Source organism: Aphelocoma coerulescens, chromosome 8, assembly GCF_041296385.1.
Source record: "Aphelocoma coerulescens isolate FSJ_1873_10779 chromosome 8, UR_Acoe_1.0, whole genome shotgun sequence".
Taxonomy (NCBI): Eukaryota; Metazoa; Chordata; class Aves; order Passeriformes; family Corvidae; genus Aphelocoma; species Aphelocoma coerulescens.
Genome location: NC_091022.1, coordinates 14,504,773 through 14,518,858, shown reverse-complemented (window position 1 = coordinate 14,518,858; position 14,086 = coordinate 14,504,773). Strand labels below are relative to the sequence as shown.

At 41.1% G+C, this 14,086-nt stretch overlaps 1 protein-coding gene and 1 long non-coding RNA gene across 4 annotated transcripts in view; one reads left to right on the top strand and one right to left on the bottom strand.

The window, feature by feature from the left end:
• The window catches only part of LOC138113819 (uncharacterized), a 34,885-nt gene extending 28,050 nt beyond the window's left edge, over positions 1 to 6,835 (bottom strand). For 2 of the 3 annotated variants that reach the window (XR_011152342.1, XR_011152341.1), the window contains exon 1: positions 5,270 to 5,538. This is a non-coding gene — a long non-coding RNA (uncharacterized lncRNA). Of the gene's footprint in view, positions 1 to 5,269; positions 5,539 to 5,630 lie in introns of those variants that run through there. The other variant, XR_011152343.1, reaches the window with a different exon arrangement.
• Positions 6,836 to 6,947: 112 nt separating this feature from the next.
• The window catches only part of SNX7 (sorting nexin 7), a 29,465-nt gene continuing 22,326 nt past the window's right edge, over positions 6,948 to 14,086 (top strand). The window contains exons 1-2 of the mRNA XM_069022627.1: positions 6,948 to 7,319; positions 13,096 to 13,275. Coding sequence (XP_068878728.1) covers positions 7,146 to 7,319; positions 13,096 to 13,275 — 354 coding nt within the window. The 5' untranslated portion in view covers positions 6,948 to 7,145. The remainder of the gene's footprint in view (positions 7,320 to 13,095; positions 13,276 to 14,086) is intronic.

Genomic DNA, 14,086 nt, shown 5'->3' with positions numbered 1-14,086 from the left:
CAGGAAACAAATGACTGCTTGTGTTGCCACTGTAAATCACATCTGCTGGAATACTTCCTTCCCATCTGATCTAGAGCTCTTGCAGCTGCAGTGTGACCATACCGTCCAAAGTCACTCTGCTCTTGGTTTACATCATGGCATAAAGTCTTGAAATTTATATTGTTTCCCCTGTTATTCTTTTCTAGAATTTGGCAATTGTGGTTCTCAGTATTTGGAGACAACTACTTCTCACTTTTCAAGACACAGAGCCTCCAAAATTGTACACAGTGCAAACACACTAAGACATGCTAAGCGGAAATTAAAAAAACCCCCAATCTACAAAACTACTGAAGTCTACTCCCCTGTGTACTTGTGCCACACCTCACTCACACATTTGCTGTATAGCATTCCCACCAGATATATCACATGCCTTAGCTAATCCCAAGCATGTCATGCAGTGGGGAGAGAACAAACAGTAACTGGTTTGTTGCCTTTTATGTGTTCTAAGCTTAGGGAAACAAATACTCTGTCACTTTACTGTCTGCCAGAAGCAACCGATATTTTTAAAACATGAAGATATTTGGGGGGTGTAATATACAATTAGGGCACACTAGTACAACAATTGTCTAGTATACTACCAGTTTTATATCTATGCATGCTGGCAGGAAAATTTTGAGGTTTTCTGAGAATTTTTGCCTAAGGAGTAAGAGATCAAGCCATAGTGTAAAAAAAAAATTCATTTTACTATAAATCTATCTCAGCTCTTTTTGAGATTTAGGCATCTCTTTAAAAGGTGTTGAAACTATTTTGAGCTATTTAGCAACTTTATAACAAATAAAGTTAGGAGAGGAAGAGGATGTCAAGGAGAAGAAGAATCTTCCGTTAGACCAACTGCCAAATTTTCACACAAGGGTTTTTCCACATATTAATATTTGATAAGGAAAATATCCTAAAATATTGTAAACACAGCTGTTTCCATTTCAGGCTTGACGTCTTCTATGTTGGGCCAGCTCAGTGCTCACAAAGGACCTCAATATTACTCCTTTGTATCTTTAAATTATTCGTAAACCTGCTTCCCTGACCAGTCAGATTGTCTGATAACATACATTGTTCTTTGGTCACTTCTGAGTCTCACCAGTTTCCAGATTTTTAAAACAACCTCCACTATTAACTGAAATGCATCATTTGTTTGCAAGGACTTAACAGCTGTTCATACACTGAGAACAGTTTTACCTTACAGATTACAAAAATAAATACCAGTTACAGTCTGTGCAAATGGAAAGAAAGCTATCCATGAAATAAATTCAGAATTTATACCTGAAGACACTTCAGGTACCCTGTCAGGCTGTGTGGATTTTCCTCCAGCACTGGCAGACTGTAATTGTTTACTTAACCTGGATATTGATTGTAGTTACACCGCTGGCTCACTTCCTTCAGCTGCAATTCTCATTTTGGCAGTTTCACATACATCACTTAAAATTCCCCTCTGCAGCCATGCTGTTCACATTCTTTCCTCTGGGTCATAATCTACGAAACATGACCATACTTTTATTTCTGCATTATGATGATGGGTTTTTTTTTAATTTTCTGATGTCTGTAGAAGAAAAAGTGGAAGCTTTTAGCCAAGAATGACCTTGAATCACTGTCCTTTACAATTAGTATTATACAGAGTTTTATGGAAGAGCTCAGATAAAAGCAAGAGATTCTCTAACAATGTAGCTGTAGCATGAATTTTCCACATGTTTTATGAATACCTCTATACATGTCACTTTCTATCAATTAGTATTAAAGTGTTAATTAGGTCACATGTAGATACAAGTTTTATGTCAATAGTTCAGATGTGAATTTGAGGACTAAAAAAAACCTCTTATATAAAACTTTCTTAATAGTCATCCTGTCAGTAACAAACTAAGGCAAAAGGCACACAAATTTGCTATCTAAAAAAATAAGTCTATTCAAACATCATGAATATGGAGTGTTAATTCACCCACGATGTGTCTTCTGTATTGGTTTAAGCGCTCACCTACTACAAACCTACTTAGGCTCACCTACTAGAAAGTTTTTAAGGTTACTGAAAGCATGTGTGAACATCAAAGGTTGCTAAACCCTTACAAAGCAATTCTTTAAAGGCTCATTAACCTTGAAATAGTGGCAAAACCTATGCCTAAAAGATCAAAAACTGGTCACCAGTTTGCACAGCATTTTCGGAGCCATTACACTGTACCAGCTAAAATACAGAATTCTTCAATTTAAATGGATTATAAACAGTCACACCTGTAAAGAAATACCTTTCATATCAACCACTGTCATTTTTTTTCATTTATTTAACAAACAAGACCATACCTGGTCATTGACAAACAGAATAACTGAGGTCCAGTATTAATCTGTTTCTCCTTACCTAGAGTTCCAAACTAGACATCAGAAAAATTAAAAATAGAGAGAACTCTGATTCATGTATCAAATTAATTCAATATGCCTTTATATGTATGTTTATATGAATATTTTTTTGCATACTTTCTGACTAGGATATACTCTAGTATTTCATGCCATACAGTACAGATTGCTAAATGTACAGTCCACCAAAAAACAAGAACAGAAGTATTTATTTGAAAACATGAAACCATTTCTCCAGCAGAAAAGACAATGCTAGATCAGAACAGGCAGAGTTGATTTGACAACAATGCAAAGTATTACCTCCCACCCCCCCACACACAAAAATCAATGCTTCCATATCTAATGAAGCTTGGGAACTGTTTTTAGATATTGTAAAATATATGAAACCCAATAGTGCTTCACCTGGAATATTTTCATGTCTAAAATTTGGCAGTCACATAACTTAAAAGGATAGCACATCTCCAGATATCGATCAGGGTTTTGTACAGCTGCAATGCCATAAAAATGATCTGCAGCTATAAAAGAGATAACATGATTATGAGTACACTACATTGTAATTTCCTTTGGGCAGTCAGAAAGGAAAAACAGTCTGATAGTCTCTGAGAAAAATAAGCTTGCAGGATATCCACCATCTGACAGATAAATCATTTTACAATATTCCAATTAAAGAATCTTCCAAACTTAAATTAACAACAACAACAACAAAAATAAGACAAGAACTTAACAATTACCTTTCAACCACAAAACAAGAGGCAGCTGAAAAGCTAATCAGCTCACAATGTAGAGAGTTTTAATGTTCCAACTTCCTTGTGAGTTCAGGCATGGAACGTAAATAGTTAACCTTATTCTGAGCCATTAAATGGAGCTTACTAAAAAGCTTGCTCTAATAAATGGTATGATATGAAGGTCAGCCCTTAATTCACCATCAAAATATCTTCTGGGTGTAAACATAATGACTTCTGCTTATGCACTACACAACCCTGACAAGAATGCTACTTGACAATCCATTTCAGACCTAGAAAAACGCTCTCATTTGCGTCAAGGTGCTGAATGTCAGCAGATTCGCTAATACGCTTATTTGCACTGCAGTGGTGGAACAGAGTAAAACACCATGAGCCCTCCATACCCCGCTGCTGCCTGGCTAGGGAGACGGTGAAATAAAACAAGATTTAATCCTGTCCATATCACTGTGCAGTTGGTGAAACTTGACAAGTCAACATTAAGTATTCAAAGTGGTATTGTGGCCTAAAGGGATCACATGCAGCCTGCACATAAGAGCAAAGGAATAGCTTGGTTCTGCTTCGGTGTTTGTAAATTTAATTTGTTCAAGGAAAAGCAACTCTGGAAGGGATTACTAGCTAGGATCAACACTCTTACCAAAGAAAAAGAGAAAATGCGAGTAGGAATAATATTGACGTTTTTGTAATACAAAATAGCTTTTTGGGCTTAAGTGAATAAATAAAATTTGGAGGTGATTGCAGCTCAACCCTGGCACATGAGAATATTCCACTTAGTGCTCCTGAGTAGGAGGGCCTGGAAAGCTTGAGTATTTCATGAAAATTGCATAGGCATTTGGAAAACACCATATTTTACAAAATGTTAAAATTTATTTAGCAAAGTATTGTCAAGTATTGTTTCAGTGAAATACCTATTTCTTTAAATAAGTGGGGCAACAATATTCATGGCATAACAACATCTAACATATTGACTCTTAATTGTTGCCAAGACCTCATTCCACAAGTTCAGGGAAGGATATCTGCAGTAAAATGTGTAAATCCCTGGTGCCCAGGAAACATAGAGCCTGTGAATATACACACATGGAAATGAAGAAAAACTAAGATCTATAGCAGTGCACTTCTGAAATAAAAGTACGAGAGAAATCTGCAAATCCCCTTTGCTAAGTGCAGCTCTGTATTTACACTATCTGCAGTATCTTTGAATAGAACAATTATTCAACTATTTCCAGTCATCTCTGGTCCTACAGCAGAAAATGAGCACAAAATTCCTGAGTCTGCAAAATGCTCTTTTTGCTAAATACTGCAGGGGAGAGGTGCTGGTGAGGCCCTTGGGACTCAGCATGGGTGGGAAAGTGCCCTGAAGATGCTTTTGCTTACTGGGCCCTTCCAAAAGAAATTAGGGAAAACTGTGGTTGAGGGTGGGGAGGGCAGCTGAAAGTGATTGCAGAACAGTCTCTTACTTTGTTTTAGCAGGGGTCCTTTTGATGATTAAACCTTCAAATAACTGTTAAATGCAATGCATATTTTTCTGAGTGAAGGGCAATGAATACCTTTTCCTTACAGATTGATACTTCAAATATAAAGCACAGAAAGATAAGCACTGCCAGCAAGGAATCTAAAAATATGTCTTCTTAAGCTTGATTAATGAGCTAATAAAAAGCTATAATAAGAAAAAAATCCAATTAAAGCATCTTGTGATATTTCTCTCAAACAGAAATAAAGAATCCAAGAGCACAGTAAAACTTTGAAAAATTAGTATGATTCAGACAACAGCCTTGGTATTCAAGCCTACAGTACATCAATTTTATATTTTCGTTGACTGGCTGTCTTTTATTTATCATCTCTGCTGTGTATTGTCTAAAATTGTGATCCTTGATGAGTTTTGTTTTGCTATTGCCTCACAAGCATATCATCTGGATTTAAATACAGACATATTAAAAACTCAGGCATTATACGGGTTGTAGGTACTTAATCTATTCAGAAAACCTGCAGGCCTCTAGCACAACAAGTGGTACTTGGAAATAAGGGCAAAGCCAGTGGAAACTATATGCTATCAGCTATATATAAAGTCAGAAAACAAACTACACGCCTCATTGATGTACAAAAGACAGAGCAGAAAATTTATATTGTACTAGTCACTTTTCATCAGTCTTCTGTACCTGAAGGTAATCAGAAGATACAGGAGCAGCGAGGACACTGGAAAGGAACGGTAAAAGACACAGAGATGGGAAGAGCTGTAGATTTGACACCAGATGAGAAGCACCTGCACCTGAAGGAGCCCCAGCCTGCCCCTTGCAGCAGCTGGAGGTGAGCAGCTCTCAGCCGAGGGCCCGTGGCAGTCTGTGGGGAAGGCAGCGCACCCAAGGAACCCCGGGCTCCGCAGAGGCGCAAAGCGAGGCACAGCAAAGAGGAGTAGGGCAGCGACAGTCTACACAGGGTCGGAAAGAAAAGAAGCCTGGGGATCTCGTACCAGAGTCAGTTGTTATTTTAATACTACAGAAATAGTTTATTTTCACTTACTGAAACGTTCTCAGCCATCAGCGAGTGTCCGAGGCTCCAGGACAGGCGCATCCCATCTCCCTCTGCCGGCTGATCCGCGCCAGAGACCCCCCGCAGCAAACGCTTCTGGCACCTAAAGCCCACTGCCCCCGGCTCCTAATGAATTTTAGAGTATTTTTTAAACAAGAATTTTAAAAGTCTTTGTAAACATTCTCTAATTAGGCAGACATAGTCTTTGTCTCCTTGCACAGTTCAGTGAACATTTAGCGTTTATTTTAATCCCTTTATTTCAAGTTGTGGTTCAAGACTTCGCTGAAAAGCATGAAATATCAAATGTATTTCCTCATCAGCTGCCAGCAGTGTTTCACGAAGGAATACTTTTCAAAACGCGTTCGTTTGATTACGGGGTTTGCCTTTTCTAAATTGACAGCAAGGGAACCAAGATACACAAAGACAATGTTGTATCTGCCTGTTTAAGAACCCGCCCAGGACTCCTGAAATTTACGTTAATGACAAAGTTGGCTTCAGCTACTTCAGGCGGCGCCTGCAAAGACGTGCCCTGTTCCGCACTCAGCGAACGCGGGCCTCGGAAAGGAGCCCGGCCCCGCAGCGGAGCTCGCGAGTCCGGCACGGAGTGGGTGTCAGGGAAGCGCTGAAGCCCACGGCAGGTCAGAGCTGCCTTCCCTGCCGCCACCGCCCTGCTCGGCCCTGGCTCCTGCGATGAATAGCGCCGGCCATTACTTCCAGTTCAATACTGGCAACTTCGAAATCTCACAATTCGCATGTTTTTACTTTAAAAAAAAGGACAGCTTTGCTAGTTTTAAATGTTTGGTGTCTCTCTCCCCGCTGCTTTTCTGATGTAATGTGGTGTCAGTTTGCTCTCACAAGCACATTTCTGACGCCAAAGTAGTCCCTGGCCTCAGCATCGGGACGACCCCACGGCGAAGGGGTCCAGCTACGAGCGGCACAGCGGCTGACCAAGGCGTACGAGAGGCATGAGACAAAGCAGCAACGCGTGGCTTTTGGTTGCTGCCCCGGTGGCGGGACCTGGGCGCCGACCAGGAAGGAAAAAAGACCAACCCGGAGAACGCAGGAAAGAAAGCCTGAGTACTGCCCTCCCTGGCCCGAGGGCTGCCGAGAGCAGAGCGGGCGTCTGCCTACGGCCGCACAGAGCTCTCCACACCGAAGCACTGCACGCACTTCTGCCAGCAGCAGCCCCGGGGACGGCCCGGGCGGAGCCGCCCGCGCCGCCACGAACACGCCTGTGGGCGTTGTGCCGCCCCGTCCCGCCTCCGCAGAGGCCGCAGCCGCAGTCCCCCCGCCCGCTGTCCGGGCCTGGTGGCACACTCGACACGTCCCGGCCCCGCTCGCTCCCACCCCGGCCCAGCAGCGCGGCCCTCCCGCCGCCGCTTCCACTCCTGCGCACTGCTCGCGCCCCCTGGGCCGGCCGCGGCCAGGGGAGGGCGGGGGAGCGGGCAGCTGCGGTCCCGCGGGGAGCGGCTGTGGCGGGGCCGCCGTCCGCGTTCACAGGGCAGGATGGAGGCGGAGGGCCGGGTACTGGGGCCGCCGCTCCCTGCCGGCGGGGAAGGGCCTGGGGCCGACTCGCACCTCGCTGCGGGTGCCCTCGGCACGGCCCGGGGGCCGCTGCTCGCCGCCGCCGAGGTTCTGGCGCTGGACGATGAGGAGGACGACCTGGAGGTGTTCAGCAAGGTACGGCAGCGCCCTCCGCGGGTTCCGCAGTGCCGGGGGCGGCCAGGCGGGCTCGCCGGTACTTTGCCCTGGCGGGCGCCGGGCGAGCCAGGGTGGCGCGACGGGACGGGACGGGACGGGACGGGACGGGACGGGACGGGACGGGACGGGACGGCTCCGCCCCGGGCGGCGATCGCGGCTTCTGCCCGCCCGGCCCTCGCACGCACGGTGCTCCCCGGTGCCACCGCGGCTCCGTGGCGGGCCGGGCTGCCCGAGGGGGAAGCGCTCGGCGGTCCCCGTAGTTCCGGGTGACTTCTCGAGCACGAAACGCGGGGTTGCTCCTTCGGACCAGCACTGCGAGTCATGACTGCGCTTACCTTAAATGTGCCATCTAATCTGGACTCGCTGTACCCTTATCATCACTTATGTTCGACAGGTCATGTATCTGTAAATTAAATAAACAGTCCTGTTTAGTAATTGCAGTTGTGTTTCAATGTAAATAAATGTCTCCAAGTTTCAGTTTGAGTTGAAGATGAAGTCTCACACCTTCACATAGGAAATTTGATAAGATAACATCTGAATTTTGCTGAAGGGAATAAAATGAATGTAACTGACCATGTATCAGGGTCCACGTTCAGAGAGCACACAGCCAGGTACATGGTTGCCAGTCTGGCCGATAGCGCTGGCTTTAATTAAACCAATGAAGGGGGGGGGGTATGTATGGCTTCCACGTATATTGTCTCTCATTTAGTACTGATTTAGTACAGGTTAAGACAAGACTTACCTCTTGCCTTCTCAGCAGTGGAAGAAGGGAGCATGTCATGGATCTATTTGCCTTATCAAGGCAGCATCTAAAATACAACAAAAGGACATACAGAAAGCTAGGGTGGAAAAAATATATATGGGGCTAGGGTGTCATTCACCATCTGAGACTTGTGAACTGCTGTGACAGGATGTGTGCCATGGGAGAGAAATAGCAGATACATTTCCAATTTGAAAATGCGACAACCTATTTATATTCGGTAGTACAGATTGTCATAGGGACTAAATGTGTGGTTTTTATATTTCTGTAGGTGAGATATACGGTTGTGGTATGCATGAATGCTATTGGAATAAGGACTTCTTTCTTAGGAACTATGTGTTTAAACTGTGACTGTAATAGAATTCTTGAAACACTTGGCTTTTAAGACCAGAAGGGACTATTAGGTGATTTAATAGTCTGTAACATGCAAGAGACCAGGCTAAATTTCATCAAGTTACCTGCATTTTTCTGAAGCATAACGAGGGTCAAGCTGAATTATATTTTCTGGAGAGCACCAGTCCTGATTTGACATAAAAAGATGAATGATTCATTGAACTTGCATGCAAAAGCAGTGCTAAAGTATAATTTTTGTTGTTTATGCTCACTTTGCATCCTTTTCCTTTTATGAGTGAAGTTCAGGCAGTTCTGCATGAAGCTATCTACTTATCAACACAGTGTATTAATGGTTATGCTGCTTGCTTGTCAAGAGCAATTCTCCTTGGGAATAAAAAATTAAAACAATTGGAGTTGATACAAATTACTGCTGCTTTATGGCAAATATCAAGATCTTGAAACTCCTACCTGGAATCATGCCAAATATTTTTTACATATATGAAATTGTAACTACTATTAATGCAGGCTACATGATAAGTTATTCCTGCAAACAAGAAAAATAGTCATATTATATGAAAATACAGCTTTCCTTCCAAACCTTGGACGCCTGCATGTAATGGCTATATATATCAACCAGAAATTCATGGTTTGTTTTCAAGTGCAATTTGAGATCTGATCTTTTGAGCTGATGAAAATCTGTGAGGTTGTTTGGGCTTTACACCCTATTTATTCATGTTCCATACATTCAAGGGAATCTGACAAGCTAAATGTGGCTTACGACGGAGTTTTGTAAAACCAATTTTTCCATAACATACTGTTCCAGGACTACCTTGTTTTAAATTGCATCTTAATGGGGTTCCTCATGCAGAGTGTGTAAGGTAGTAGTGCAGCCTTTGCAGGCCAAGTGGGACAGCAGCAGCTGTGCAGGGCTCAGTGCCTGCCACTGTCATCAACTTCGTCTTTCTCAGTCTAGGCAGTGGAATGTGCCAGCTAACAAAATGGTGAAAAATGAGATTCTTAAAAATTGTCAACCTCAATACCCTAAGTTATTACTCAGAATGTAAACACTGGGCTTTTATTTTATGAAAACTCATAGACGTTTAACCTGATAGTGTTATAAACCATTGACCTGGTATCCTCTGACATACCTCAAATATTACAGACCAGTATCTTCAGCAGCTCTAATAAAGCATTTAATGATGTGATGTGCGTTTCACTTTATCCTAGTTTCCACTACCACTGAAAAAGTTCTGAATTTTCAGCAGAGACGAATTCTGGGAGTTGAGTTATGAGTCACACAGATGAAATGTTTTCAAGCTGCTTTCTTCCTTTAGCTTCAAAGTATAGAGTGCTGCCTGTATCACAAATACCCATTCAGTTAGCCTTTGCTTGATAACTGATATGTAGCATTGACAAAGCTGTCAGCAGTTTGGTTAATACTTAAAATCTTTAGCACCTCTGCTTTCAAACTCTGTTTCATAGTGTTTGTCTGCATTTCATAATTACAGAAAACTTAATGATATTTCTGACAAAGATGTATATGCCACTTCAGAATTGCACAGACACTAATTTTTCTTCAAGATTTTTATTCAAGTTCATCAAGGATTTGAGACAGAATAGTTTCTTGGCCAAAAAATTCACTTATAAATCAGTCTTCCTGAATGTCTTTGCTTCTTTGAAAAATGCTCCAACAACCAAGCTCTTCACTTATAAGACAAACTCTACCCCATGTCCTTTACTGGGAGGTAGGGGTGGATGGATGGATGGATGGATGGATGGATGGATGGATGGATGGATGGATGGATGGATGGATGGATGGATGGATGGATGGATGGATGGATGGATGGATGGATGGATGGATGGATGGATGGATGGGCACAGAGGCAACCTTGGGTCAAGGACCTGTGCTCTGGGAGAGAGCATTGTTTAGACAAACCCCCAGGCTTAGTGTCTTCTCCAAAGAGCTGCAGTCTCAGCTGTGTGCGTACCCTATTTTGAGGCTGCTCCTGCTGTATGAGTGTTTTCCTTCCCTTATATATTTTGGAGTCTTACTGACCAATTGCAGTCAAACGTGAGAATTAGATAGGGTAACTGCAAGTATTAGAGAAAGGAGACCCAGAAAACGGCCCTCATACTACCAGGAGCTCATTGATTTTCTATCACTTTGGTCTCTTGGCCAGTAAATCAAAAGCCATGAACCTGTTTGTGAACTGGCACACACAGCTCTGCCAACTGCTCTGTCAGGAGTGAAGGGGCTTGGAAGAGAAGGGGTACTGCAGGTAGGTGGGGATGGGGGAGGCGTGGGAAAGGACATTGTTTTCTGGGACAGGGCCTTGATGCTCTTTGCATGGATGAAGAGGAAGAAGATTCCACAACCCAAGAGCTAGAAGAATTGTCTGTTTTTCCTGTGCTACAAAACTCCTGCCCTCATCTGTATGCACACAAAAACATAGTTCCAACCACAAAATTACAGCTGTATAGAAAGTTATCATGGGGTTTTTTACTGTGTTTATGTGATGACATCAGACTTAGGTCACAGGAACTTCAAGAATTACTGGAAGTAAATCTGAAGTATCATGAGGATAAAGAGACAGATGCTTGTTTAAAACACACATGCATTCATTTGTGTGCACGTGACTACCAGAGCTACATTAAACAAAACTGAAGACTTGCTTATTCTGTGGATTTTTATTGTCCATATTTTGTTTCTCAACCACATATTCATAAGCCCTTCCACACAGAAATGTACTTTCAGACACCTGCGTGAATAGAGCAATTTTTAGTAGCAATCTAGAAGAAGGAATGAAACATTAAGACATTAATGCCCCATAGAAAATAAGAAAATATGAAACACATTTACCTTGATCCAATTTAGGCCTTGCAGAGTCATTACTCCTCAAATTATATGACCATTCAAGTCCCTTATATACTCACGTGCATTTTTCTTCCCTGGAAATTTCCCATTGTCTCAGCACTTTGAATTGCATGGGCTGCTCTGAGTTAGCAGTCCTCATTCGTCATCTAGACCATGGGCAGCCAGTGCTAGCAGGCTCTGAGAATAGCTCTATTTATTCTGCACCACTCAGGATAGTGCTGGCTGTATAGAAATCGTGTAGAAACACACTGAGTAAAAGTAAAATGACTGACAGGTGTACAAGGAAGCCACTATATAATATTTAAAGTGTCTTTAGTCTTCTGTGTTGCTTTTTGTCTCCCTGTTCAAGGAACTTAATGTAAGTGATGGGAGGAAAACTGGTACATAAGCGCTTTCTGGCCATAATTCCTGGTATAAATGTTTCTTCCATATTTGTGGGAGTACATTGATAAATCCAAAGAAAAAGAGGAAGAGAAGGTGTTCCAGAGAAAGTTTTGATCCAGATGAATTCAAACTCGCAGCCAGCTCAGCAGCACTGCAGTGGGGTGCTCTTCATTCCTGTGAGATCAGCCTTGGGATGATGCCATGACTCCAGTTAGTGTGGACTCGTACTTTTCCAGTCCTGGCATTTGAGCAGTTTTCTCTTTAACTACATCCCTTTTCTCCTTCCTCCATAGTTAACAAGGCACTGGAGAGGGCGACTCTTTGCCACTCACAGTCAGTGTAATCTAACTACCCTTTTAGAAAACTTCTAGAAAATGGATTAATTTTAAAGTTTGTTATGAAAATAATTCTTTGCATTGGATATATTAAAAAAGCTGTATACCATACTTGATATTTAAAATATAGTGATTTATTTCAATTTCTGTATTATTTCTAATGATTTATTAATTTATTATGCTCTTATGAATTAGTGAATTCAATTTATTTTCATAGTAACTGTATCATTCAAGATTTTAGGTTAGTAGATCTCACCCAGACTTGCATCTAAGGAAGAAAATGAGATTTCTTGCGTGTTTCCAGTTTCCACCTCGTTTCTCAGCAGTTGAGTGAGCACCATTGAATGCACTTGCTGAAGCAGCTGCTCTGGGGGCATATTCTTAGACAGTTGTGTGGAAGTGGTCAGTGGTATCAAAAAGTGGTTTTCACTTTAGCAAAACAGTGGTTTGACTCTTTTTTTTTTAGAAATTAAGCAGCAAATTTGTACTGCATACTTACTGTTTTCCTTAAAAAAATAAGATTAATTTATGTACCTGTAATTGTTTTCCATTTCAGCTTTTATTTTAAAATAAATGCAAACTTAAATATCCAATTCCAGTAAAAATTCTGATTTGGATTTTGGCTTGTTTTTTTTTTTTTAAATCATCATTTTTTAATCTGTGCATTTTTAATCAGGTAATTAGGGATAATTTAATCATAAGTTCTCAGTAACTGGCTTCTAACAATTTTATTAAAACTGGTAAGTATCCTACACAATGAATGGATGCTTGGTTCATAACTAATTTTACTATTCATAGGCAAGTTCTCTTTCTAGCTATGCATAACATTCTTCTCAAACGGTAGTATTTTGTTCTTTCATCTGTTTTAGAATAAATCTCATTTCTTACATCTTCACCAAAGCAAATAATGAAAAGGATCATAGATTTGCTATGTCCTACATAATTCTTTCATCTGCTCCAAGTTTTATCTGTTCTATCAGATTATTTAAAAGCTTGCCATTTTAGCATCTGAGACATGTTTGTATATAAAGATGTATTGATGTGGATGTTCTCATGTCTTATCTGTAGGATACATCTCTGGCTGAGGTAAACTCATTCAGTCCTTCAGTGCCAATATCCCCCTCATCAATAAACCAGTATAAATTTGAAGATGGACCAGAATTAAGAGATCTCTTCATTACAGTCGATGATCCTGAAAGCCACATTACAGCCATTGAAACATTCATTACATACAGAGTAGTCACAAAGGTAAGTATCTATTCGTGGCTTTAATGGCTTACTTTGCTAACAGTTGGCATTTTCACTCTTCTTGCACACCATTCTCTGGGATATTACTAAATTTAAAATTTAATTCTGCCATTTTTGAGTTATAGACAACTAAAACTGCATGAAAGTGTGGTAGAGAACAGAAAAAAATCAGTGTGATTCTGCATACACATGTGTTTCGATTCTTTATGTTGAGAAAATAGTTAATAATTCTTCAATGGCAAAATGAGTGCTATGAGAGAATAACATTTTCTGTTGTGATCTTCAGCTGGAACAGGAAACAGCCAAAGAACTGATTCACTTTGAAGACACTATATTTGCACAAATATTGATGACTTTTGGATCACTTACAGGCTACTAGTCTTATGTCTTGCATAAATGTTTACCTGCTACATTCTTTCAGTTCCATTATTTTCTAATTGCAGCATCCATTAACATATGGATGTTTGCTTCCCCTTTAGAGTTGCATGTGATTTCTGAGGAAACTGCCACAATTCTCTAATGAAAAAGTAGTATTAGGAAACAATTAAGTGTATTTTTAATTGTCCTGAATGCAAGTTATTTACAGGAAATAAGGAAGAAATTCAGCTTTGCAAGATCAGTCTTCTCAGGTCTTCTGAGATTACCAGCAAATATTCTGCGGGCTGCATTTTGAGAATGTTAATTTATTTTACTTTCAGTTCTTTTTAAAAAGATTCATTTAAAAACAGATTTTCAAATGGGAATTATTCATCTTTAAATAAGAGGAGATACCAATACCTCATAAAATATTTAAGGAGTAGGAAGAGAGCTA